The sequence below is a fragment of the Sus scrofa genome, chromosome X, assembly GCF_054392235.1.
Source record: "Sus scrofa isolate SSC_HxYL_T2T_F1_AM1 chromosome X, Sscrofa_HxYL_maternal_Yorkshire_Landrace_v2.0, whole genome shotgun sequence".
Classification (NCBI taxonomy): Eukaryota; Metazoa; Chordata; class Mammalia; order Artiodactyla; family Suidae; genus Sus; species Sus scrofa.
Window position 1 is genome coordinate 98,596,530 of NC_139401.1, and position 26,355 is coordinate 98,622,884.

At 40.6% G+C, this 26,355-nt stretch overlaps 1 protein-coding gene across 14 annotated transcripts in view; it reads left to right on the forward strand.

Annotated features, from left to right (window-relative positions):
* Positions 1-21,690, forward strand: part of MID2 (midline 2) — a 100,433-nt gene extending 78,743 nt beyond the window's left edge. For 8 of the 14 annotated variants that reach the window (XM_085008137.1, XM_085008138.1, XM_085008139.1 and 5 more), the window contains 5 exons: positions 8,035-8,162; positions 9,636-9,779; positions 17,615-17,776; positions 20,594-20,801; positions 21,167-21,690. In XM_085008137.1, the coding sequence (XP_084864263.1) occupies positions 8,035-8,162; positions 9,636-9,779; positions 17,615-17,776; positions 20,594-20,801; positions 21,167-21,569 (1,045 nt within the window). In that variant the 3' untranslated portion in view covers positions 21,570-21,690. Of the gene's footprint in view, positions 1-8,034; positions 8,163-9,635; positions 9,870-17,614; positions 17,777-20,593; positions 20,802-21,166 lie in introns of all 14 variants that reach the window. The other 6 variants (XM_085008133.1, XM_085008134.1, XM_085008131.1 and 3 more) reach the window with 1 other exon arrangement.
* Positions 21,691-26,355: the final 4,665 nt, after the last annotated feature.

Below are 26,355 nucleotides of genomic sequence, written 5' to 3' on the forward strand. Positions count from 1 at the left end.
TTTTCACCTCTAGAAATTCAATTTAGGTCTTTTTATATCTTCCATATATATATCTAACACACTTAGCCTTTCTCTAGCTTTTTGAACATATGGAATACAGTTACAATAATGCTTTAATGTCTAATTCTAATACCTGTGTCAGTTCTGGGTCAGTTCCACTAGTTGCTTTTTTCTCCTCATTATGGGTTTTATTTTCTTCTTCTTTGCACATCCGGTATTGGATGCCAGACATTGTGAATTTTGTCTCATTGGGTGCTGTGTATTTTGTATTCCTATAAATATTTCTAAACTTTGTTCTAGAACGCAGTTAAGTTACTTGAAAATATCTTGTTTCTTTCAGGTCTTGCTTTTAAGATTTGTTAGGTGGAATCAGAGCAGTGTTTAGTCCAAGGGAAATTTTTCCTCACTTCTGAGGCAAGACCCTCTACAGAGTGCCCCATGAATCATGAGATTTTTCTGGTTGAGCTGGTGGGAACAGACACTATTCCTGGTCCCCTGTGAGCATTACGAATTGTTCCCTCTAATATTTTTGGGTGGCTCTTTCTCTGGCATTGGACAATTTCCTCACATGCATGTGTTGATCAGTATTTTGTTGGATAGTAAAGGTGAACCCTCTGAAGGTCTTTAGAATCCTCTCTGAAGCTTTCTCCTCTTCAGTACTCTGCCTTGTGAACTCCAATCTACTTAGTTTCTTGGGTTTTCAGCCCTTTGTTCTTAATTAGGGACTCTATTGGGTTCCACCTGATTTTTCCCTTCATGTACCATTTTAATCCATTAATTTTGCTGGAACAAATTTTCCTATTAGGTTCCTAAGAAAAAGTACAAGGGACATAAGTTTTTGAGAATTTTTTGTTTAAAGAATATTTAAAATTTATTTTCTAATTTGATAGGTTGGAAATAAATTTTCCTTATGACTTTGTAGGCATGGCTCTCTTGTCTCCTAACTTCCATGTTGTGTTGCTATTTTGATTCCTGATCTTTTGAATGTGACCTGTATTTTAAAAATCTGAAGCTTTGGAGTTCCCACTGTGGGGCAACAGGTTAAGTATCCAAAGATGTCTCTGTGATGGTGCACGTTCAATCCCTGGCCTGGAGTAGTGGGTTAAGGATCTGGAGTTGCCGTGGCATAGGTCATAGCTGTGGTTCAGATTTGACCCTTGGCCAGGGAACTTGCATATGCCATGGGTGTGGCAGAAAAAAAAGAAAAAGAAAAAAAATCTAAAGCATTTTTTTTCTTTTTACAGCTGGAAGTTCCTGGGCTAAGGGTCGAATCAGAGCTGCAACTGAGGCCTACACCACAGCAACACCAGATCTGAGCCACACCTGTGACCTACACTGCAGCTTGCAGCAACACCAGATCCTTAACCCATGAGTGAGGCCAGTATTGAAACTGCATCCTCACAGAGACTATGTTGAGTCTTTAACCTGCTGAGCCACACTAGGAACTACAAAATGTGAAACTTTGAAAGTCTTATAGTTAATCTACTTCTTCTGAAATGTCACCAAAATATGCCTTGGTATGGGTCTTTTATCATTCATTTTTGTTGGGAACTGAGTCTTACCAATCTGAAGACTTCTAGTTCTAGGAAATTATCTTTTATAATTTGCTAATTATTTCCTCCCCTTTTCTCTCTTTCTGGGACTCTAATTAGCTAGATTTTGGACATACTGGATTTTCCCTCTAATTAAAAAAAAATCTTTTGTCTCCTATTTTCCATGATTTTGTCTTGTGTTCTAAGATGTTTCCTTAATTTTTCGTCCAATCCTTCTTTTAAAATTTTAATTTAAGCATTCATATTTTTATTTATAAGAGCTCTTTCTTGATCTTTGCTTCTTTTTTTAGTATTCTGTCCCTGCTTTATGTACACAAACTATGTGTTTATCTTCCTGATGACATTAATGATTATTTTTAAAGTTTTTTTTTTTTTCTAAACTGCACTGTCTTGGTTTCCTCCATGTTTCTTTGCTCTGTTAGTTTGTTTTAGTTTCTGTCTTTACCTAAGTGTTTGGGGAATTTTTCGCTGCCTTTTTGAATTTAAACACTAAAAGGTGACTGGAAGATCTGAGGGTGTGGGAACAGTTTGCTGCTTGGTGAACTTTGCTCTAGGATTATAAGGCAAAATGCCAGATTTTTATTGAGTGGACCCCAAGTGTCATTTCTGTAGGTGTTTTTCTCTTGGGTCAGTCACCCCAGAAAGAATCCACCAGTCTCTTGTTTCTGGAAGGGGATGAAGGGTTATAAGTCTGGCTGCCACTATTCCAGGAGCCAAGCAGGGAAAGGGTTTTAAGACTGCTTTTAGTATGGCATCAGCATGAGGAAGGATCTGGCAGTCTAGCTGTTCCTCACGCAAACTTTTCAACTGTCTATGGCACCAAATCAGCTTGATGTTGTTGGCTTCCTGATCCAGCTTTCTCTGCTCTATTGTTGGCTACCACTCATCCATCCTTTTCTTTTCTTTTTTCTTTCTTTCTTTTTTTTTTCTTTTTTTTTTTTTTTTTTTTTTGTCTTTTTAGGGCCGTCCCTGAAGCATATGGAGATTCCCAGGCTAGGGGTCGAATCGGAGCTCTAGCTGCCAGCCTACACCACAGCCACAGCAACGCCCAATCTGAGCTGCATCTGTGACCTGCACCACAGCTTACCTCAATACTGGATCCTTAACCCACTGAGTGAGGCCAGGGATCAAACTCGCATCCTCATGGATACTAATCAGGTTTGTTAACTGCTGAGCCATGACAGGAACTCTCCATCCCTTTCTAGTTTCCAAACATTTGTTGACAATCTCTTACTTGCTGGCATCTCTTTTTCCATTCTCTTTGTGGGTTTATGATGTTTGTTTGTTTGTTTTTTCTTTGACTGTCATTTCAGCAGGATTTCATGCGAACAGAGATAAAACATATATTTAAACCACTGTATGTAATCATACCCACTCACTCTACAACTTTTTGCAATCTGCCACCAGGACACTATTGAAAGTGTTATTCCCAAGGTCACCAAATGAATACCTTGTTGCTAAATATAATAGACCTTCCTTTGTTTCATCACACTGTCTCATCTTACTTGGTCTCTCAGTAGCATTTGTCCCTACTGACCATTTTAACTTGAAATTTCTCTGCCTTTAGCTTGAGAGCACTCCTCGCTTTCTTCCTACCTATCTGGTTTCATTTTCCTTTAGCAGCAACTCTTCCTTGACCCATTCCTTTAATGATATTTTCCCCCATGATTCTGTCTTAAGCTGTTCTCTTTTCTCACTACACTTTCTCCCTGTTGCAAACTTAAACTTCCTAGGGCTTCAGTTACCATGCAGCTGGGGTTCTTTTTTTTTTTTTTTTTTTAAACTATCTAGCTGTTGATGATTCCCAACTCTCTAAATCTTCTTTTCATGAGCTCAGGTTATGGCCTATGGGGTTGGTGGAATAGGTGGCTAATTACATGGTATGGCTTAAGAATCATCTACCCAACTGAAATATCTTTCTTACTGGTTTCTCAGAGGGTCTGACATTCTTCCCCACCATTATTCATGGTAGTGTATCAAGAACCAAGACTTAAGTTAAAATGAAATTTTAACTGGGATAGTTATTCCTGCCACCTTACAAATGACATTTATTATATTATCTCTAATAGAGATCAGAGCCTTGAGAGATAGTGGATGTGTTTAGCTTAAACATAGCAACACATACTCCCTCTCTCTCTCTCTCACACACAGACACACAGACACACAGACACACACACACAGACACACACACACACACACACACACACACACACACAGACTTACATATACCTCAATGTCATTTTAATCTCATCCTTAACCTTCTAGCCACTGCTACCATTTGGGAGTATAGTACCCATATATAGATATAGATATATAGATATAGATGTATCACAGAATAAGGTCATGCTGTATATACTACATTTTACCCTATGTTGGAAACATAGCAATATATCACAAACTTTCCTCTCTCATTAGATATTTTTTTTACAACCTGATTTCCAGTGGTCTTATCTTGTTTAATCTTTTGATGGACAATACATTACTCAGCTCAGTCCCCATTGTTAGACAATTAGTTTACATATGGTGTGTCGAGTGCCTTTGTAGTTGTGTCTTTGCATACATCTTGGTTATTTCTTTAGTAAAAAAAATTATGAAGTACTTAGAAGGACATCTGATTTACAGGTGGGAGCCTCTGTGTAGCGTGTAATGAAGGAATTATTTTAAAATGAGCAATGCTAAAAAGGACAAGAAGGGAGTTCCCGTCGTGGCTCAGTGGTTAACGAATCCGACTGGGAACCATGAGGTTATGGGTTCGATCCCTGGCCTTGCTCAGTGGCTTAAGGATCCGGCATTGCCGTGAGATGTGGTGTAGGTGGATGTGGCTTGGATCCTGTGTTGCTGTGGCTCTGGCGTGAGCCGGCAGCTACAGCTTTGATTAGACCCCTAGTCTGGGAATCTCCATATGCCGTGGGTGCGGCCCTAGAAAAAGACCCAAAAAAATTTTTTTTTTGAAAAAAAGGACAAGAAGATTTTTGTTCTAAAGTTTTCCCAGATCCTTACCATGGAACAGAGAGGCAAACATGAGGCTGGGCCAAATCTCTGTGGTCTGTTTGGGTAAAATACAGGTCAGACCCCTGGATTCTCTTGTACAGATGCCAACAAGAACTAAAGCAATCACCTGGGGAGAGGAGATGCTGATGGAGTATTTGGAGTATCCCAGGAAGTACATCCCTGGGACAGAAATGCTCTTTGCTGGCATTAAGAAGGGAGAAAAGGCAGACTTGATAGCTTAACTCAAAAAAGCTACTAATGAGTTAATAGTTGGCCACTGCCTTATTTAATGCAGAACAGAAGTAGCTCATGGCTCATGACTTTTTTATATGTACCATATTTAAGTTGATCTCATACACGAGAATTCAGATCACGAATGGCTGATAGAATATTTCCTTTGGACAGTCATGGCTTACATAAGATAAGCTTGTGGCTCAATGAATATGATCAGCTTTATGATTTTTGATAGTAATTCCATTTCTGCAAGTACAATCCTTGTTTTCCCCTCTAAAGATACGATTGGACTTGATTAATAGTGTTCACCCTTTGAATGGATATATGTGTATGTGTGATTGATTCACCCTGCTGTACATCTGAAAATAACACATTGTAAATCAACTATACCCCAATAAAATTTTTTTTAAAAATTCAGTTTTTCACAGAGATGGTGACTACCATCTCAAAACCTATAGGAGATTGAGTTTATATTTAGAGTTATATAACTGGATATATTAATATATTTTAATATATCTAACTACTGAGGAGATCTCTTTACTGTCCCATAGAATAGAGCAAGACTCGTGTGTGCTTCCAGTTGTGTTCTGTTAAGGCCAAGACTGAAGATAAGCTGACAATGTCTACTTTCTCTTTTTGATCTTAACTGTGCTTATTTAATTGCAATTCTCTGTATCTAAAATGTTGCCTTTTACTTAATGAAAGGCATTTTAGTATCGTTTATATATAATGCCAAATAAAAATATGTAACAATTCTCATATTTCATAATCTATAAGGTCAGCTGTTTTTGCAATTCAGCATACGATACAGAAGCAAACTTTGCTTGTGAATTTTTTACTAAGTCAGACCAAGTTATAATTCGGGATTGTCTTTTAGACAGCTATGCAAAAACACGTACAACTATAGAACTACTGTATATGTGTGATTGGTAATGCTGCTTTTACCACCTCGTTAGAAGTGTTAAAGTGGAGGAGATAAGCCATTAGCACAAATTTTGTAAATTATGGGATCATTAGGCTTAAGAATGAACATAATCACGGATCAAAAAAATTCTTGAAGTAGAACCGTGATGTCAAAGAATATTTACATTTTAAGTTGTTTTGATTTTTTTTTTTCTTTTTGGCTGGGCCCGAGGCATGTGAAAGTTCCAGAGATCAAACCTGCACCACAGCAGTGACAATGCCAGATCCTTAACCCACTGTGCCACTAGGGAACTCCTTTTTTGACATTTAATGCTAAATTTGGCCTCCAAAATTTGATTCATTTTCAGTTCCAATAAAAATATGTAGGCATTATTTAATACAGGTATAAAAGTTCCTACAAAGTCATTATGTATAATCTTAAATACTACCTCATTTTAATTTACGTTTCTTTGATTTCTCATGTAATTGGGCTTTGTCATATTTATTGGCTATTTGTTTTCATGTTTTGTGAATTAACTTTCTGTTTTATTTGTCTACACTCCTGTCACACCTTTACCTTCTCCTCATTCCCAGACACCTTAAAATCTGATCTGCCTCCAGTTTTGACCCCTTGCAGTCCACTGCTGCTGGAGTATTGGTCTTGAAACATAAATTTGAGCACATCACTCCTCTACCTAAAATGCTTCAGTGGCTCTCATTGTATTAGTCATTCATTTGTTTATCCTGGCCTAAAATTAATTCTTTTTTTAATTTCTCCAATACATTATTTTTTTTCCTACTGTCCAGCATGGTGACCCAGTTACACATACATGTATACATTGTTTTTTTCTCACATGATCGTGCTCCATCATAAGTGACTACACATAGTTCCCAGGGGAAATCAATAAAATAGAGATTCAAAAAACAATAGAAACAAATCAATAAAACCAAGAACTGGTTCTTTGAAAAGGTAAACAAAATGGACAAACCTCTGGCTAGACTCACCAAGAAGAGGAGAGAACAAACCCAAATAAACAAAATCAGAAATGAAAAAGGAGAAGTCACAACGGATACTACAGAAATACTAAAATTAATTCTTAAAACATCTCTGTTTTCAGAAACGGCCCAAAGCTACTGTTGGTAGATGTGTAGCAGGGGATATGTATTTAACTCCTCATCCCCTTACAACTAGTTCACATACAAGTTTCCTCTCTGTTCTTCCTGCATTCAGTGCCTCCTCCCTCTTCTCCAGCATGCATATTATTGCCCAGTTAATGTTTCTTTCCTTTCTGTTATTTGCTTGCGCAAGGATCTTCATTGGCTCCAATTCAAGCCTGGCACAGGGCCTAGACATGTATGTTTTGATCAAAGCTCAGAGATAATTCTGATGTAGAACACAGTGGTTTAGAATTGCTAAAGTACGTAAAAATATACCTTTTCGAAAAATAAAGTCACTGTATAAATGGTCAGGGGTATAGAGTTTAGGATCCAATGAACATGGGTTCAGCTCTATTTCTTTTTTTCTGACCCTTGTGCGACCTTGAGCAAGTTACTTAACCTTTCTGTGTCTCATTTACAAAATGGAAATAACAGTTGCTACACAGGATTCTGGTAGAGAGTAACTTAAATAATGTATGCAAAGGGCGCGCATGATGTCTTATATATGCTAAATGCTCAATAAAGGTTAGCATTCGTGTTGTTGTTAGTTATTCAGTTAGTCATTCAACAATTATTTATTCTCTATGTGTCCAATGCTGTGTCAGGGACCATGGAAGATTATAAGAGGTACAAAATTATGGATCCTGCTTTTGAGACACTTCGAATTAGTTGGGGAGATAATAAGACTAACCTAGCATTATACAATTAGAGAATAATAAAATTAAATGTCAGTGTTATGAAAGATCAAAGTATAGTATTTAGGGGAAGGTTTTAACCAAGCTCCAGTGCTGGCTGGATGATTAGCATTTAAAAAAGAAAAAAAAGAGGGGGAGAAAAAATTCTCTCAAACTGCTCTTACCAAGCCTTCGAAGGTCTAGTTTTGATGCTGCCTGCCAGATGGAAAAATGATGCAGAGGGGAAAAAATCCTGTATTTACTTCTCCAAATTAAGACTGAATGGGGGAGTGTGTTTGAGGGGTGAACATATGTGAATAAATATGGTATAACCCTTAATTGGTTCCTGATGATTAAAATTTAAGTGGTTTCCAATGGAAAAGCACAGATATGATATTTTCCCCTTAATGAATCAAACCCTACCAGTCACTTATTTTCACCTTGTTAAACCAGAATTCAAACACTGGATAAAGGTTGCAAACCCATTTTGATGTATATTGATGTACTTTTCTCTCTTCCAGGGTCGCTATGGCAACTGCATCTTCTCAAGTTCTGATTCCAGACATCAATTTTAATGATGCCTTTGAAAACTTTGCTTTAGATTTTTCCAGAGAAAAGAAACTGCTGGAGGGGCTAGATTATTTAACAGGTGTGAAAAAATTGTGCTTTCCTTCTGGTTTTACTACGTTTCTTTTGGTTTGCTTTTACTTTAAAATAATCTGAAAAGGAAAATTTTGATAAAGAAAATGCTTTTATAACCTTTAAACAGTAACATGTATATTTTTAGATAGAATATATTTTAGTTCATGTACCAGAAAAGGAAGGTAGTTTGTCAGATATTTCTGAGGACAGAATGGGTATACATACCATCCCTACTTAAAAGTGAAAAACAAAACAAAACAAAAAAAGGTGAAAAACAAGAAGTTGCTGATGGTTTTCTCCTTATGAGCCCATCAGTAATGTAATGTCACTTGTTACAGGGTAAAACTTACTGGTAATGGAAGAATATTAGAGAGTGTCTCACATGGGTACAGGTGCCATCCAAATGGTTTTAAGGAAATTTAGGAATTAGCAGGTTAGGAATAAAAATGTAAAAAGAAAAAAATCTGACAGAAAATTTTAGAAAATGAAGAAGGCAACCAATCTGTTAAAACAAAACACTGGTGACCTTCACGATTGTTGAATGATCATTTCGTGAGAAAAATATACACACATGATAACTTCTACTTTATGCCAGACACTGTATAGTAATTTTATATCATGATCCTTACAATGAATCTATGAAGTAATTATCACCCCCATTTTACAGATGGGGGAACTCATGTTAATTTGCACAATTCACCCATATTAATACTGCCCAAAGTATATAATAAAACTTATTTTGAAATAAAAACAGGAGTTCCCTAGAAATTGTAGTGACAGTTGCTAATAAAAATATATACACGATTAAAAAAAACCAAAAACACAAAAAAACAGGAGTTCTTGTCGTGGCTCAGTGGTTAACACATCCGACTAAGAACCACGAGGTTGCGGGTTCGATCCCTGCCCTTGCTCAGTGGGTTAACGATCCGGCGTTGCCGTGAGCTGTGGTGTAGGTCAAAGATGCGGCTCAGATCCCACATTGCTGTGGCTCTGGTGTAGGCTGGCGGCTACAGCTCTGATTTGACCCCTAGCCTGGGACCCTCCATATGCCTCAGGTGCAGCCCTAGAAAAGACAAAAAAAAAAAAATTAAAAAAAAATAACAAAAAAAAAACCCAAAGAAAAACAAGTAGGTTGAAGGTCGTGTAATAAGGAAACCACGTGACCACTTACTTTGCTCTCATATCTATGAGTTTGCGTAGGCAGTGTAGATAATGGGCAAAAACATTGATGAGCAATCATCTCCAGGGCTTAGGCTTAGATCTTTTGCCTGAATACCTTTATCATCAAAGCAAAAGTAGTTTGGGGGAACTTGAGGTCTCAGCACTTGGCTTCAGGTTGCATGGTACATGCAGTCTAAAGCCTCTGATGAAGAAAACCTCCTTTCCACGAGACGTTGGGTTGGGCCATGAAAGTAATGATTGTAAAATTCCAGGACAGAGCGCATGCTTTCCTGACCTTCTTTTCCACCTTTCCTTACAGCCCCAAACCCACCATCTATCCGAGAGGAACTCTGTACTGCCTCCCATGACACCATTACAGTCCACTGGATCTCGGATGATGAGTTCAGCATCAGCTCCTATGAGCTTCAGTACACCATATTCACTGGCCAGGCTAACTTCATCAGTAAGTCATGGTGTAGTTGGGGCCTGTGGCCAGAGATAAGGAAATGTAAGGAAGCAGTAAGCTGCTCAAGATTGGCCGGGGCTCCACGAGGCAAGTGTTTGTAAGACATGTTAGGTTGTTTAGTCTAGTGTTTGATAGACAGTGCAAGCTCCCCCTCAGGGTATTGCAAAGCCCTTACTGATGGGTGACAAGCAAGTTGCGTACTTCCTTGCTGGGTAGTCACTGGGGCCACTCCCATTTGTTTATGTAATTCTTAGCCTTTCCTTAGTTGATCCATGTCACTCCACTCTCCTAAATCAGAACACGGCTCAGAATTCGCTCCTGAGAAGCTGAGCCACCATCATTGCTGATTCTATGTGTGTGAACATCTCTCGCCTTGATTCTTTCCCACTTCATTATCATGGAAAGATACATGACATGCAAAGACTACCACTTCCTTGACCATACCTATTTGGATCAATGAACAAGTGACAAGCCTCCTGCCTCTGTCACTTTTCCCTCTGACCCTTCGCCATATCCTCCAAGAATCACACTGAAAGTAAAAACGCATCAGTGAGCCACCAAATGAAAGATGTCCCTAAAGCAGTCGTTCAGGTCACATGTTATGCTTTCATCTTCTGATGAACTGGAGTAAGGCGAGGCAGAGTGGGACCTTAACTCCAACCTCAGGGTCTGCTCAGTGTGCTGGGGAAAATGGACATGAACGCAGAATTAAAGCTGGATGCAAGACTAGAACTGATTCACGCCCTGAGTTCTGCATCTGCATAATTGCAAATTAGTATTTTTCTCTTCACCTTGTGTTTGTGCTTCTGTGTCTGACCTTACAGACCCGCATAAGAGGAGCGTTTCCAACAAAACCCTCCTGATTGATAGGTTTCCTGTTCCCGTTTTGTGACAATTTAGGGCCACATATTGGGGTGGGGAGGTCAGAGGACATTTAGGGTCAAACTCTAAAAAACACTTGCCTCGTGCAGCTCCAACCTAAGCCACTTGGCCCTGGTAGCTGTGTTGCTGGGTGTTTCTTCAGGTTGTAAAGTCACAAACCACTAAGGCCTCCCCAATATGCTTGTTTGCACTTGTCTCTCCTGCTCTGGAAAGTTTTAAAGCCAGTAACGGCTTCTCTTTCCTGATGTGGGGGAGAAAGGTGGTCTCCTGGGGTTGAGAATAAGTCCAAGAAGTGACAGAGATCAAAAGGCTGTCAGCTGTCACCTCGATTTTCAAGGCCATATAGTCCTTTGTAGAGAAAAACTTAAAGGATAATTCTTCATAGTGATAAGATCATAGCATCTTAGAATTGGAAGGGACCTCAGAATTCATCTCCTCAAATCCTCTTCCTTTCTACGAGATATCTTGTAGGTGCTTGACCTGTTTCTGCTCCAACTGAACTGTAGCCGAGTTCCAGCAAAACAGCCCATTCAGTTGTTGTGCAGCTATAAACGATTGTCAGTTCTTCCTTATGATAAGCCTAACCCTTCCTCCTAGTGAAGAATAATAACAATGATAGCTTATATATGTAGTATCCTTTTCCATTTACAAATACTCCGTTATCTAATTTGGTCCTCTTGACTTCTTACTTAGCCCTATGAAATGGACGATATTAATTCCATTTTATATAGAAGAAACTGAAGCTCAAGTTACATGAATTGCCCAAAGTCACAGAGCGACAAACTGATGGGGTCGTGATTTGAACCCAAGCCTGTCAAGACTCCAAGCTTAGTGAATGAACCCACAGCTTCCCTTTTGTGCCTCGCTAGCAACATGACAATTCTTCAGATAATTTTAGGTAGCTCTCACGTCCCTTCAAAATTTTCTCTTTTCCCTTCAAAATTTTCTCTTTTCCAGGCTAAGCATCCTCATGTGCCATGGTTTCAGACCCTTTAACCACTGTGGTATCCTTTTCTGGGACACACTCCTGTTTGTCAAAGGGCTTTATAAAATGTGCTGTCAAAAAAGTGATAACAGGACTTTGAAAGGGGTCTGCCCACCGCAGAGGAGAGCTGAATTATTGCTCCTGTGCATTAGCTGATGTTCCCTCGCCCCATACCTTTTTCTTCCAGCAGCCACGTTGACTATTGTGTTGCCTGAGCGTATAGTCAGCTGAAATCTGCAGGTATTCCACATCTGAATCCTATACGACTGAGCGTCTAAACTGAAGTACAACCCTTTGAGTTTATTCCCAGTGGCATTTTATCTGGTTAGTTCTGACTCCTCATTCGAGCCTGTCCAAATCCTTGTGTATCTAGATTCTGCCTTTCAATATATTTACTCCCCCCCCACACACCCCTGGCACCAAGCCTGTCTTTCATATCTTCTTCCTCTGATCATTGATAGGAAAGTGGAATAGGATAGGGACAAGGGCAGAGCCCTGAAGCAAAATTTGGGGTGGTGATGGGCAAAAAAGTTGGAACAATTTTACTTGGAATAAACATTCATGAAGATTCCAGTCCTCCATGCTGGTCTGGCCTGCCACTGTTGCCTGAACCCTGGTTCTGAGGGCTACTTTCCCTTGAGGTTGTCCCACATTTTCTCTTCTTCAAAAACCACTTTATTGAAGTATAATTGATATACAAAAAATTGTCCATCAACAAATGAATGGGAGTTCTCATCATGGCGTAGTGGTTAATGAACCTGACTAGTATCCATGAGGACACTGGCCAGGTTCGATCCCTGGCCTTGCTTAGTGGGTTAAGGGTCTGGTGTTGCCGTGAGCTGTGGTGTAGGTTGCAGACCTGGCTCAGATCCCACGTTGCTGTGGCTGTGGGGAAGGCCGGCAGCTACAGCTTCGATTCGACCCCTGGCCTGGGAACCTCCATATACTGCGGGTGTTGCCCTAAAAAGACAAAAGACAAAAAAAAAATGAATGGAGGAGTTCCTCTTGTGGCTCAGTGGGTTAAGTACCCAACATTGTCTCTGTGATGATGTGGGTTTGATCCTGGGCTTCATTCAGTGAGTTACGGATCTGGTGTTGCTGCAAGCTGCAGTGTAGTTTGTAGATGTGGCTTGGATCTGGCATCGCTGCGGCAGCTGCAGCTCTGATTCAACCCCTAGCCCAGGAACTTCATAGGCCACAGGTTCAAGCCATAAAAAGAAAAAAAAAAGAATGGATGAAGAAAATGTGGTGTATATATAAATGGAATATTATTAAGCCTTTAAAAAGAAGGAAATCCTGCCACATGCAATACCATGGATGAACCTGGATGACATTATGCCAAGTGAAATAAGCTGGACACAGAAGGACAAATACTATATGATACTACTTATATGAAGAATCTTAAAATAGTCAAACTCCACATTTTCTTTAACCAGAAATTTCTTCCTCCTTGGTTAGAATTTTGTCTGGGGACGTAGTTCCCCTTATTTTTTTTTTCAACTTTCCTCCTTTATTTTAAACTTTCTGCCCACCTTAGGGAAGATCTGAAATGGTCACAAGCCAATAATATTTCAGCTGATGCTGATAGCTGAAGGAGAATTCCAACCGATGCTTGGATGATCTTCTTCCCCATTACTATGTATCTTTCCTCTGTTTCAGTCCTGCATTTTGCATCATGAAAGCAAGTGGCTCTAACCTCTGTCTGGCCAGGCAGTCTGTAACATGCTGCCACGAAGATGTAACTTCCATTTCCCCTCCTTTTCATTTCTCATGCAAATGCTCACCATATGCAAATACACTCAGGTTCACGGATTTCCATATTGTTTTGGTCTTTCCCTTTTGAACTTTCTCATGAGGTTTTCCCACATTTTCTCTTCTTCTGGATGTTCATTACCATAATTCAATGATAAATCCCATCTCATCAAGTGGCAGTAATACCCAGAGGATCCTATATGCACCTTTTTAAAATTTAGAAATGATTTCAAAATTACAGAAAAGTTGCAAGACTAGCACAAAGAACGCCCAGAGACTTTTTACCCAGATTCACCCTTTGTTAATATTTTCCCCTTTTCCTGAGTCATTTGCTAACATGCTTTGTTTCTCTCTATTTTTTATGAAGCATTTGAGTGTAAATTGCATACATCATGACCTTTCACTCCTAAGTTCCTCAGTGTGTGTTTCCTAAGAATAAGGAAATTCTCTTATGTATCTGCAGTACACTTATCAACTTTAAGAGAGGTTAGATGTTGACGCACAACTATTCATTAATTCACTGTTCACATTCCAATCTTGACAGGTGACCCAATAATATATTTTAGAACATATAAAGGACCCAATATTGTCCTGTAGAGCCTAAGAGCAGGCATTAGATTTAACTGTCATATTTCTAGCCTCCTTTAATCTGCAACATTTTCTCAGCTTTTCTTTGTCTTTAATACACTAATAGCAATGTATTAATGACATCGATATTTTTAAAGGTGCCTTTTAATTTATTTATTGTCCTGCTCCTTATTTTGGGTTTATCTGATGTTTCCTCACGATTATATCCAGATTAGGCGTTCGCGGCTGGAGTATCACATAAGAGATGTGTTTTCCTTAGGACATCACATTTGGAGACACAGTGTCCACTTGCCCTTCACCAACGATGCTAATTTTGATAGCCTGATCAAAGGTGTTGCCTAATTTCCTCTCTGCATAGTTACTTTTTTTCCTTTTGCAACTCATAAACAACTGTGCAGTGATGCTTTAAGACTGCGAAAATATCCTCCCTTCCTCATCGAATCCATCTCACTCCCACTCCTCTTTTAGCATCTATCAATAATTCTTACCTGGTCCAGCCTTTACTCTGATGATGGCAAAATGATCATTTTCCAACTGAGCCTTCCCACCCACATTTACACGTTACTACTCCACATTCTACTGTAAGCAAAATCTCACCCTTCATTTGTTCATTTTTCTATTTCTTAGTATGGACTCACGGATTCTCTTCATTCAGTGGTTTATAATTCTTTACTGCCCTTACTTATTTTGGTGCTCAGATTGCCCAGATTCAGCCAGTGGGAGCCTTTTAAGATGACTCCTGGATCCTTATATTCTAACATTTTCTTAAGCACTTCCTTACTTTCCAGCACAGCAAAAGGTTCTAGATTCTTTTTGATCATATCCTGCCCTAGCCTTGAAATCAGCCATTTTTCTGAAAAACCCTGGTCCCTTTTAATTTTGGGGGGCTGTGCTCGTGACAGGTGGAAGTTGTTAGGCCAGGGGTTGAACCCATGCCATAGCAGTGACCCGAGCTGCTGTGGTGACAACACCAGATCCTTAACCTGCTGAGCCACAAGAGTACTGCACCCTGGTCCCTTTGAATGGGAAAATGTATTAGAATCCAAGACCTGGGTACTAGAAATACACACTCAACACCCCACACACATATACATACACACATATAATATACACACACTTAACATGTGTGCATATGTGTCCACATACATACACATATTTTAGAAATCATGAGTTCATGTCAATACTTCCAATTCCAGTCCATCCCCACAGGTTCCTCCTTGCCATCCCCCATTTCATAGTTGTATGTTCCTACTTCCGCAATGAGAACCCTGGCTCCCAACAACACCAACACAGATGCTCATTTGCTCCATCGCATAGTATATTTGAAATTGTTTCAGAATGCCGTTGCCCATAGCACTACAAAAACAAACAATCGTTGGGGATTGGTTTGCAATTCTTCTCTTGCCCCCATCCCTTTGCTGTGGTTTTTTTATACTTAAAATGCAAGTGGCTTCATTTGTCTCCATTTGCCTTTAGTTTTAGACCCCATTCTTTCCATTCATATTGATTTCATTTAATTTTTTTGAATTTGTAAAACAACAGTATGTTTCCAAAAAGGAAAACTCTACAAAAAAGGTATGCTCAGAGAAGTGTCATTCTCTCCTGTATCCTTTTAATTCTCTTCCCCCACCCCAAATCCCATGTAGTTAACCAAATCGATTACTTTCTAGTTTCCTGTAGTTACTGTTGTTTCATAAGTCTAAGCAAATATATGTTGTATTTTGCCCTTTTTTCTTGCAAAAAAGGTAGCATACTACATATACTCTTTTGCGATTTTATTTTTTAAATTAACAGTATATCTTGGAAATCATCCCATATCAGTTCATAGAGATTTTCTTCCTTTTTCATAGGTGCATAGTACTTCACTTTGAAGTTTCTTTTGTCTTTTGGGGTTTTTTGATTGTTTTGTATTGTTAGAAGTATACCTGGGAGATCATATATTTCCCCCTTTGTATTCAAATTTAATATGCAGTTTATGATTCATACTTTGCATTGGTAAATAGGCAACCAAGCTCTCAGACATTGTTCCTGGCCCTTAATCCTTATGGTCTTTCCATGAGAGTCACTAAACATCACCAATTTTTCCTCTTTCTATAGCACTCCATTATGCTTCTTTTCCTACTTTTAATTTACTTTTCCTACTTCCCCCCAAGTTAATTATAAAACCTTCCTGATCATATCTCTTTCAAATCCCTTATTATTATTTCCAACTTTCAACCTCACTAAACCTTTTGCTAAAGCTGCATAGAAATGACTCAATTCACCACTCATCTTCCCCCTGCCCTTTCTTTTCCATACTCTGGTAGAATTATGGTTAAAAATTGGTAACCTGACTAAAAAGCAGGTAACATAAGAGAGAAGTCTAGATAATTTGCAGACTAGAATGTTGATCCTGCTTTTACTAAAAATTAGCCAAATACATGTTTTTAATTATGTACATTTTTCTCTGTTTAAGTCAATGTTTATGGTCTAAAGAGTTTCAAAAGCAGAAACCTAGATCTCTTTCTCCCCTACTTGAGAGGGAAGAAGGTTCCAGACAACAATGTGTTCTTGGACCACCCAACCTCAAAAGAATATTAGAATCAGAACCAGGAAGGAGTAAAACTGAGTAGTGTCAAGTAAAGAGATTATATTTCCTATTGATTGTTATATTATCTCCTGGACTTCCCTGTGACACCTTGGAGCCCAGCTAGTTTTGGAAATAAGGGTGAGGATGGTGTGGGAGTGTTGAATCATGAGCCTGAAGGCTACACTACCTTTCAGAGACCAAGGAGTACTGTTGCTTGCTCCATGAATTGTAATGTAGTGGAGACAACACTGGACTAGTATTAAAGAAACCAGGGTTCCACTCACACCATCCCCAGCTGTCTGAGGCCTTGGGAAAATCACTTTTCTTCTCTCCATCTTAGGTTCCTTTTGTAAAATGAAGGAAATGTGGTGACTAGGTGTCCTTTTGGCTCTGAGATTCCATGTTACTGTGCTCTGCATGGAACCCACCCCTTCAAGGTCAAACTCAGATCTCAGAAGACGGGACCTTTGGGTTAAAGAGCTAGAGACTCCATAGAAGAGATGATTCTGGGAGTTCCTGTCGTGGCGCAGTGGTTAACAAATCTGACTAGGAACCATGAGGTTGCGGGTTCTATCCTTGGCCTCGCACAGCGGGTTAAGGATCCGGTGTTGCCGTAAGCTGTGGTGTAGGTTGCAGATGCGGCTCGGATCCCGCGTTGCTGTGGCTCTGGCGTAGGCCCGTGATTACAGCTCCGATTCGACCCCTAGCCTGGGAACCTCCAAATGCTGCAGGTGCGGACCTAGAAAAGGCAAAAAAAAAAAAAAAAAAGATGATTCTGTGATTTTTGTATAGACGTTTTTCTATATGATTTGGCAGTAAATTGGAGTAAGCTAACTTTCACTAGTGGTTACTGTCAATTACCAGAAGCAAGGAGCCTGACATAAACTTAGATCCAAGGGAGAAAAGAAGCAGAGGAGGTTCATCTCCCTATGTCTTCCAGGACTGGAAAGAAAACAAAATGAAGTTTACTTTCAGGGGGACTTAGGATGAATTCTCAGTGTGCTTTCTTATCCTCTCGCTATTACCTTAACAGCCTTGTTTTTGCCCACATTACAGGCCTGTACAACTCCGTGGATAGCTGGATGATTGTACCCAACATCAAACAGAACCATTACACAGTTCACGGGCTGCAGAGCGGGACACGCTACATCTTCATTGTTAAAGCCATAAACCAAGCGGGCAGCCGGAACAGTGAACCTACCCGACTCAAAACAAACAGTACGTTGGGCCCATTCCAAAAGGAGAGCTCAGGAGTTCCTGCTGTGGCGCAGTGGGTTAAGGATCCAGCTGCAGTGGCTTGGGTCGCTGTGGAGGTGTGGGTTCCATCCCTGGCCTGGTGCAGCAGGTTAAAGGATCCGATGTGGCCACAGCTGCGGTGTAGTTTGCAGCCGTGGTGTGGATTCAGTCCCTGGCCCGGGAACTTCCCTGTGCCACCAGAGCAACTGTAACACAGGCAAACAAAAGGAGAGGTCAGGGAGTGGCGCAGCGGAAACAAATCTGACTGGGAACCATGAGGTGGCAGGTTCGATCCCTGGCCTTGCTCAGTGGGTTAAGGATCCAGCATTGCCATGAGCTGTGGTGTAGGTCGCAGATGTGGCTCGAATCTGGCGTGGCTGTGGCTGTGGCTGTGGTGTAGGCCAGCAGCTACATTTCCGATTAGACCTCTGGCCTGGGAACCTCCATATGCCGCGGGTGTGGCCCTATAAAGACAAAAAAAAAACAAAAAAAAAAAAGAGAGAGAGGTCAGTTTTGCCCTCCATGCCAGCAAGTACACTTAGCCTGACACTGTCCCCCAGGGCAGTGTGAGAGGGCAGAGGCACTGGGTAGAGAGAGGAGCTTTACTTTTGGTGTTTGGGCTTTGGACAAGGGATTTAGGTCTATATATAATAGCTGGTGGCTTGGAAGGATGTTGGTGAAGAATTTTTCTCTGGACTCCACCTTGATGCTGGGGGGACAACAGACTAAAAGTACTGTTTGTGTTAATCTGGTAAAATCCAACTACAGAGGAGCCATACCTGTTTGGAATGTTTTCAGCTGAAAGTGACAGAAAAATCCAACTAATGTAGCTTAACAAATAATATTTGTTAGCAGCTTAAACAAGGAGTATTTTTTCCACTCTCTCTCACATAGCAAGAAGTTTGAAGGTAGGCAGTTCAGGGTGGGGGCAGCAGCTGTGTGATGTCATAAAAGACCCAGGCTTCTTCTCCCTTTGTGTCCTGGCTCATTGCCACCTGGTCACCAGTGGCCACTGCCACCTCTAGATGTCACATTTCCTTTCAAGATGGAAAGATTGGGGCAAACGGTTTGTACACGTGATGGCTATCCCTTTTTATCAGGAAAGCAGGCACTTTCCCAGAAGTTTCCCTTACCCTATCTGACTTCTGCTTTGATCTTTTTAGTCACCTCTAGCAGCAAGGGAGGCTAAGAGCTTGAATAGTTAGCTTTGCTAGCCTCTATAGTGAAGGTGGGTAAGAGACAAAAAGTAAGGGGTGGGTATGATATTCACCAGTGGTATCTGTCAGATGTGGTTTTTTGTTTGTTTGTTTTGGCCATGCCTAGGGCATGTGGAACTTCCTGGGCCAGGGATCAAACCTGCGCCACACACAATGGAATACTACTCAGCCATGAAAAAGAACAACCAAATGTCATTTGCAGCAAAATGGATGGAACTAGAGATTCTCACGCTAAGTGAAGTAAGTCAGAAAGAGAAAGACAAATACTATACGATATCACATATCTAGAATCTAATATATGGCACAAATGAACCCATCTGCAGAGAAGAAACAAACTCATGGACATGGAGAACAAACTTGTGGTTGCCAAGGCAGGGGAGAGTGGGTGGACTGGGAGTTCGGGGTTAGTAGATGCAAACTATTGCATTTAGAGTGTCTAAGCAATGAGATCCTGCTGTATAGCACAGGGAACTATATCTAGTCACTTGTGATGGAACATGATGGAGGGTAATGTGAGAAAAAGAATATACATATACGTATGACTGGGTCACTTTGCTGTACAGCAGAAGTTGAGAGAACATTGCAAATCAACTATAATAAAACATTTTAAAAAAAACCTGTCCCACAGCAGTGACCCGAGCCATAGCAGTGATGACGCCAGATCCTTAACCACTAGGCTGGCAGGACCATGTTCCTCTGAAATGTTTGTGTAATACAGCTCTTGCCATACCCAGCTGTTGGCTCTTAGTAACTCCCTGGTTGTGTTATATGGCTATAAGGAATTCTTTGCTATGAATGATCCTACACAGCAAATATTTTCTTTAATTATTGATGATGCAACAGTCATTCTAACAAAGTTACCTAATTATATGTTACTTACATACCAGTAGTTAGAGAGCAAAAAAAAAAATTATCCCGTGGTTGAGTTATTCTCAGGGTTTTTCCTATTCTGCCACCAAGCAGCAGTGATCTCATCTGTTCCCTCGCTTGCTCACCTCAAATCTCCTTCCCCTAAAATCTGCTCCTCCCAAACTACCCACTGAAATAAAGCAAAGTACAAAACTGATTTGAGAACATGAGACCCTGAGAGCCCTCTTTTAATTCGATAGTCTCTGAAGGGGAGGGCAGCTTATTTTTATTTTATTGAAAACAGTAGCTTCTGCCTTGTCTCCTTAATATAATCCAAACACCGGTTGACTTTCACTGACTCAAGAATGATCATCATATCAAGGCTCCTCTGGTAGCGATGGTTCTGGAGGACAAAGATAGAATTCTTAACTACTTCCCCGTGCATCTTTCTTTCTTTCTTTTGTCTTTTTAGGCCACATCTGAAGCATATGGACATTCCCAGGCTAGGGGTCAAATCAGAGCTGTCGCGTCGGCCGACCCAACAGCCACAGCAACGCCAGATCCAAACCACGTCTTTGACCTACACCACAGCTCACCGCAACCCTGGATCCTTAACCCACTGAGCGAGACCAGGGATTGAACCCACATCCTCATGGATACTAGTCGGGTTCGTTACTGCTGAGCCACGACTGGAATTTCCCTCATGCATTTATCTTCTTTCTGCTTTCTTCAGGCCAACCCTTTAAACTGGATCCCAAAATGACCCACAAGAAGTTGAAGATCTCCAATGATGGATTGCAGATGGAGAAAGATGAAAGCTCTCTGAAGAAGAGCCACACCCCAGAGAGGTTTAGTGGCACAGGGTGCTATGGGGCAGCAGGAAATATATTCATTGACAGTGGCTGCCACTACTGGGAGGTGGTCATGGGTTCCTCCACATGGTGAGTCGATCCCACTTTTCTTTTCTCTCCCCTGTTGTCGGGGTCTTTGGCAATTCAGTTCTATAGCAAAACATAATACCAGGATGTCAGGGTTAAAAGGTATGTGTTGGAAACCACTCCTAGAAACACTTGCCAACTTTTTAAAAATAAAATCTTGGAAAATATACTGAGCTAGGACTTGAAAATTACGACACTCTAATTGCTAACTTTTTTTTTTTTAAAGCTCTGGCGCTATCCGTATTATGGATCTAAATGTAGACTCTTTAAGGAAGAAACATGTACTCTCTTTCTTAGATGTGTGGTGTCTAGCACAACTCAGATCATCAATACATGTTTATTCCTTTCTTTTTTCCCCTGTCTCACAGGTATGCAATTGGCATTGCCTACAAATCAGCTCCCAAGAATGAATGGATTGGCAAGAACGCCTCCTCGTGGGTGTTCTCTCGATGCAATAGTAACTTCGTCGTGAGACATAACAATAAGGAAATGCTGGTGGACGTGCACCCGCAGTTGAAGCGTCTGGGTGTCCTTCTGGATTATGACAACAACATGCTGTCTTTCTATGACCCAGCTAACTCTCTCCATCTTCATACTTTCGATGTGACCTTCATTCTTCCAGTTTGTCCAACATTCACAATCTGGAACAAATCCCTAATGATCCTGTCTGGCTTGCCTGCCCCAGATTTTATTGATTACCCCGAGCGGCAGGAATGCAACTGCAGGCCTCAAGAATCCCCTTATGTTTCTGGGATGAAAGCTTGCCATTAAGTTTCAAGAGAGCATATAATTCACTGGCTCTCCAGTTCAGCAGTTCTTCCCCTCCTAAACCTCAGTTAGTGTCAAATAATATACCGGAGACAAAAATAAAGTTCATTTGAAGCCTCCAAAATAACTAGATATTATAGATTTAATTTTTGTGCATTCAAGCTTGTATTTGAATTCATGTACTGAGTTTCTCAGAATGAATTATCTGAGGAGTCTGGGTTCAAGCCATTGGAGAAGAAATGTGGAGAATGCTTCTCTTGTCATTGGAGAATTAAAAATTCCCAATGATTTAGGAGCGTAACTGCTAGTGGAAGGAATTAGGGTAGTTTGAGGGAAATAATGTAGAAAGATGCTCTGAACAAGGGGCTAGCCAGTGGGAAAGCGGGGGGTGTGTCAGCCTTTTTAGTCCTGGCCACTTGCGCCAAGTAGAATTTTGAAGCGTCAAATGACCCCATATTATGTGTAGCTTTTTATAAAAACCCACAATCAAGGATTTATTATAAAGAAAACATGTATGTGTATATATAATATATATATAAAATGAATAAATAATATATATTATATATTCATTTTATAATTATATATACATAATAAACTTTTAATTTACTCATTTGAGTGAGAAATATACTGGAAGGGAAAATAAATTATACCATCCATTATTGTCCCCTAAAGGGAACATCAAAGTTAGTCCACGTTTCTTCCCTCCTTCCATTCATGCCTTCCTCCCTCCCTCCTGTCACACACTCATGCAGATGCGGTAATGACACAGATGGCGGGAAGGGCTCTAGGTTGGATTCGGAGAGACTGGGAGACAAAATTGCACAAGAGATGCTACCGCTGGATAGAAAATTGATTCAGGTAGACATGTTATATGTAGCACAGTTTCATTGATGCTACCTAATGGAGCAGGCTTGTCTGAATTCTTAAGAATTCCATCAGAGAATATTTCACAGAAATACAGTTGTATTACTCTCAAGTACATACAGTTACTAGAATTAGGCTGAAAAAAAAAAGGATTTGCGTAATGGAGGTTCTCTAGGAGCCTGCTTTATTTACTTAATCAGTAAGAATGGAGCGTTGTAAGTGCAACAACTATTTGCATATAAATATACTTATATTTTCAGATAAAACACTTCTGAAGTGCTTACGAATGCCTGAGAATAGTTTGTTTTCTTAAACAGGTCCAATACTCATTCCTCTCCGTGATCTTGTTTACACTATTCATTTGCTTAGCCAGCCCTTCATGGCAAATGCAGATGTAACCTTCATCCCAGTCCTTATCGCTGTCCTCGAAGGGAATCAAGCTTTATAGTCTATGCTTTTGTCAGTTCCAGTGCTGGGATTAGGACTGTCGGCCCCAGAGCTTTCTCCTCTCAGGAGCTCAATCTGCTTCAAGGAGTCTACTTCTTGGGATTTGTGAAAATACTATTCTCGTTACAATGTGGAAGTTGTAACAAGCCCCCCCCCCCCCATCGGAGCCTTGAAACATTGTCAGAACATCTCCCCCTCTTCCTTTCCACCACCATGGTGGACGTTCATTCATTAATTCATTCAACAAACTGCTAGATGCCAGGTACCACACGGCAGCTGCCATGTTGACAATCCTCAGTCCCTGCTGTCAACTAGCTTACTCTTCTGTAGGAGAGGACATCTATACATCCCCTAAGGAACAGTTTTGCATTGCTTGTACGCCTAACACGAGAAGCAAGACTGATTGTAGATACAGATGGCAGCTTCCAACTTACCTATCCTGTGGCAGAGTCAGATTTTTGGCTTTAAAAACCATATGTGCTTAACTGCTAATCAGGAAATGAGCAACCTTGGTAAGATTCGCCACTGCTGGAAAACAGCTTGCGGTGATGGACATCTCCTCAGAACCTTGGGACTAAAATCATCTATTTCCTCTGCCACTGCCTAGCTGTGTGACCTGGGGCAAGTTTCACTTCACTTCTCTGAGCCCCTGTTTCCTCTTCTGTACTATAATACCTACCTCACAAGGCTGTTGCGAAGATTCCAAAAGATAGCACACATAAACTGCTTAGCACAGCACCTGGCATTTAGTTTAAGTATGGCATCAGTGTGGCATCCTTAACTTGTAAGCATGGCCTTGAGTTAAGTATGCAACAAATATTAATCTCCTCTGCTCAGCCCCAGCTCCAATACCGTATAGCAGTGCTTTAAAATGTGTGTATTTCATTTCTCAGTTACTCCTAAGTCTTTCCTTCAGGGCCTATCCCCAAACTCCTAAACAAAACAGATGCTTTTAAGCTCTTCATAAAACCCTTCGCTGGCTCCCGTAGCATTCAGTAGAAAGTCCCAATTACTTAGGGTTTGGCTCTTTAAGTCCCTATTTGCTTTCCCAGCTTTATCTTTTAACACTTTCCCCCTCACACTGATGACTCTAATCAAGCTTGACTGTACAAGTTGTTCTCTGGTCCTGGAAGAGAGATACTGTTAACAATTTTGATGCCCAGAGTTAACAGGAATTATTCCTAAATTAAGGGAATAGTGTGAAAATGCAATTAAGTGCAGAATCCTCCACCTCCACCCAATCCAATTTTCCTTATGTTGGTTGGCCTTGGGTCTCCCGTGCTGTCCATTTTTTGTGCCTTTTTAGATTTTAGCACCCCGAGATGAGGCTGCAATTTCCCCACCCTGCTTTTGACTCCAGGCTGGACTGCTTTTCCCCACCTCTGCCCTGCCCTACTAGATTAACTTCTGAAGCCCTAGACTGGCTTATGTTCTCTTTGGAGCGTCTGTAGCACCCTGAGCTTGCCCCCCTCTCAGCAATGATCACTTTGCACAGCAGTGTTTTTCAAAGTGTGGTCCTCAGACCACCTTTTTTTTTTTTTTTTTTTTTTGGCTTTTTGTCTTTTTAGGGCCGAACCCGAGGCATATGAAGGTTCCCAGGCTAGGGGTCAAATCAGAGCTGCAGCTGCCGGCCTACACCACAGCCACAGCAACCCCAGATCCTAGCCGTGTCTGCGACCTACACCACAGCTCATGGCAATGCTGGATCCTTAACCCACTGAGCGAGGCCAGGGATCGAACCTGCAACCTCATGGTTCCTAGTCGGACTCATTAACCACCGTGCCATGACGGGAACTTCCCAGACCACATTTTAGAATCATTTTTGGTGTTTGTTGAGACAATTGATTCCTAGGCCTCACCCTTGATCTATTAGAATGTCTGGGCACATAGGTGGAATTTTATATTTTTAACAAGCTCCCCAAGTAATTCTGATGCACACAAAAGTTTAACACATAAGAATCTTCTTCCTCACTAGACTGTGAATACCATGAGGGCAGGGGCTGTGTCTTTTGTTTTTGTTGCTGTATTTTTAACACCTGGCAAAGTGGGTGGAACAGAGTAGTTGCCTGGCTAATGTTAATTGCATGAATGTATGAATGAACGAACGAATAATCAAAGTTTCCCTGTTGTACTCTGATATCCATGTTGGTGTTTGTTGTTTCTGGGGCAGAAAACTTTGGCTAATTCCCCATTTGGGCTGTATTGATATTATTTTGCAAATGTCCCAGGACTCATACATATAAATGAGTATTGTCCTCCTCAAAAGCTCTTTGGAAGTTGACTTGGGGAATTGTCTAGAGCATGTGGCACCATTCTTTTCAATAACTTTTTGGTCTTTTCAAACTTTGTTCTTTGAATGTGGATTTCAGTTGTGGTTTTAGCCAAAAATCACTCAGAGCTAAGCCTACTGAATAAAGTAGGAAATTAAACTGGGTTTGGGGTAAGCAATGACGTTTCCAAGCCAAATACATGAAAAGTGCTTTCCAAGAAAAAACATGGTGGCACAGTATTGGGTGGGAGTGTGGTGAGTCTCAAATACTTACTCCAGTAAACTTAATACTTTCATAGAATACTGGCAGTGCCAGGTCCCTTAAAAGAAGTCATTGACCTACCTCTAGCTAAGCCCAGTTGACAAAGGGAACAGGACCTGTATTTAACATCTTCAGGGAAGGTGACTCCATAAGTTTTCATTGTCGCTGTCCTCAGTTTGTTCTCCTACGATCCTTTCTGCTAGCAGATTATTCTTTCTCTCTGTAATGTATGCTTATTTCCACTTTTTATATTGTCTTATTAAAGAAAGCACAAAAAAATCAACAATAAACTTGTTTTGGGAATATGAAAGAAATTTAAATGCCACATTGGAGTTCTGGCTGCTTGTAAGTAAGAGTAACTGCATCTGTCTATGCTTTTTATCATGTAATTCCATTGTGTAACTTTGGATGCAGTGGATTTTAAATTGCAGCAAAATCACATCTATGTTCTTTTCAGCTAAGATACACTAGGTGAATTTTCTAAGCTTCCATGGTTTACATATTTATATATGACTACCTGGATGGAACGATCCACGGATGGACTTTTTGATAATTGCAAATATTTGATACCCTTTCTTCTACAGAATGGAGAATGTAAGGCTGACAGATGAGAACCACTCCCACACTTATTTCAATTCCTGAAGCCAATTGCAGCCTCAGAGCCATTGCGCTGTACTTGGCTGTGTATTACAGGTTGGCCAGGTTGACTGCCATCGGGTCAGGTGAAGCTGCCTTTTACAGTCTGGTCTGCCAGCTTCAGACATATACTGTGTTGTTGTTGTTGGCTAGAATATTTATTAGAATATCGTTGGACTCTTTTTTTATCAAATATTTTATCCCAGGCTTGTTTGTACTGGGAACTCTGGACCAGTAGTGTCTCTCCTAGTGACAGAAATCTGAGCATCTGTGGATTGCACAGCCTCATCCCTCTAAACTATCCCAGCCCA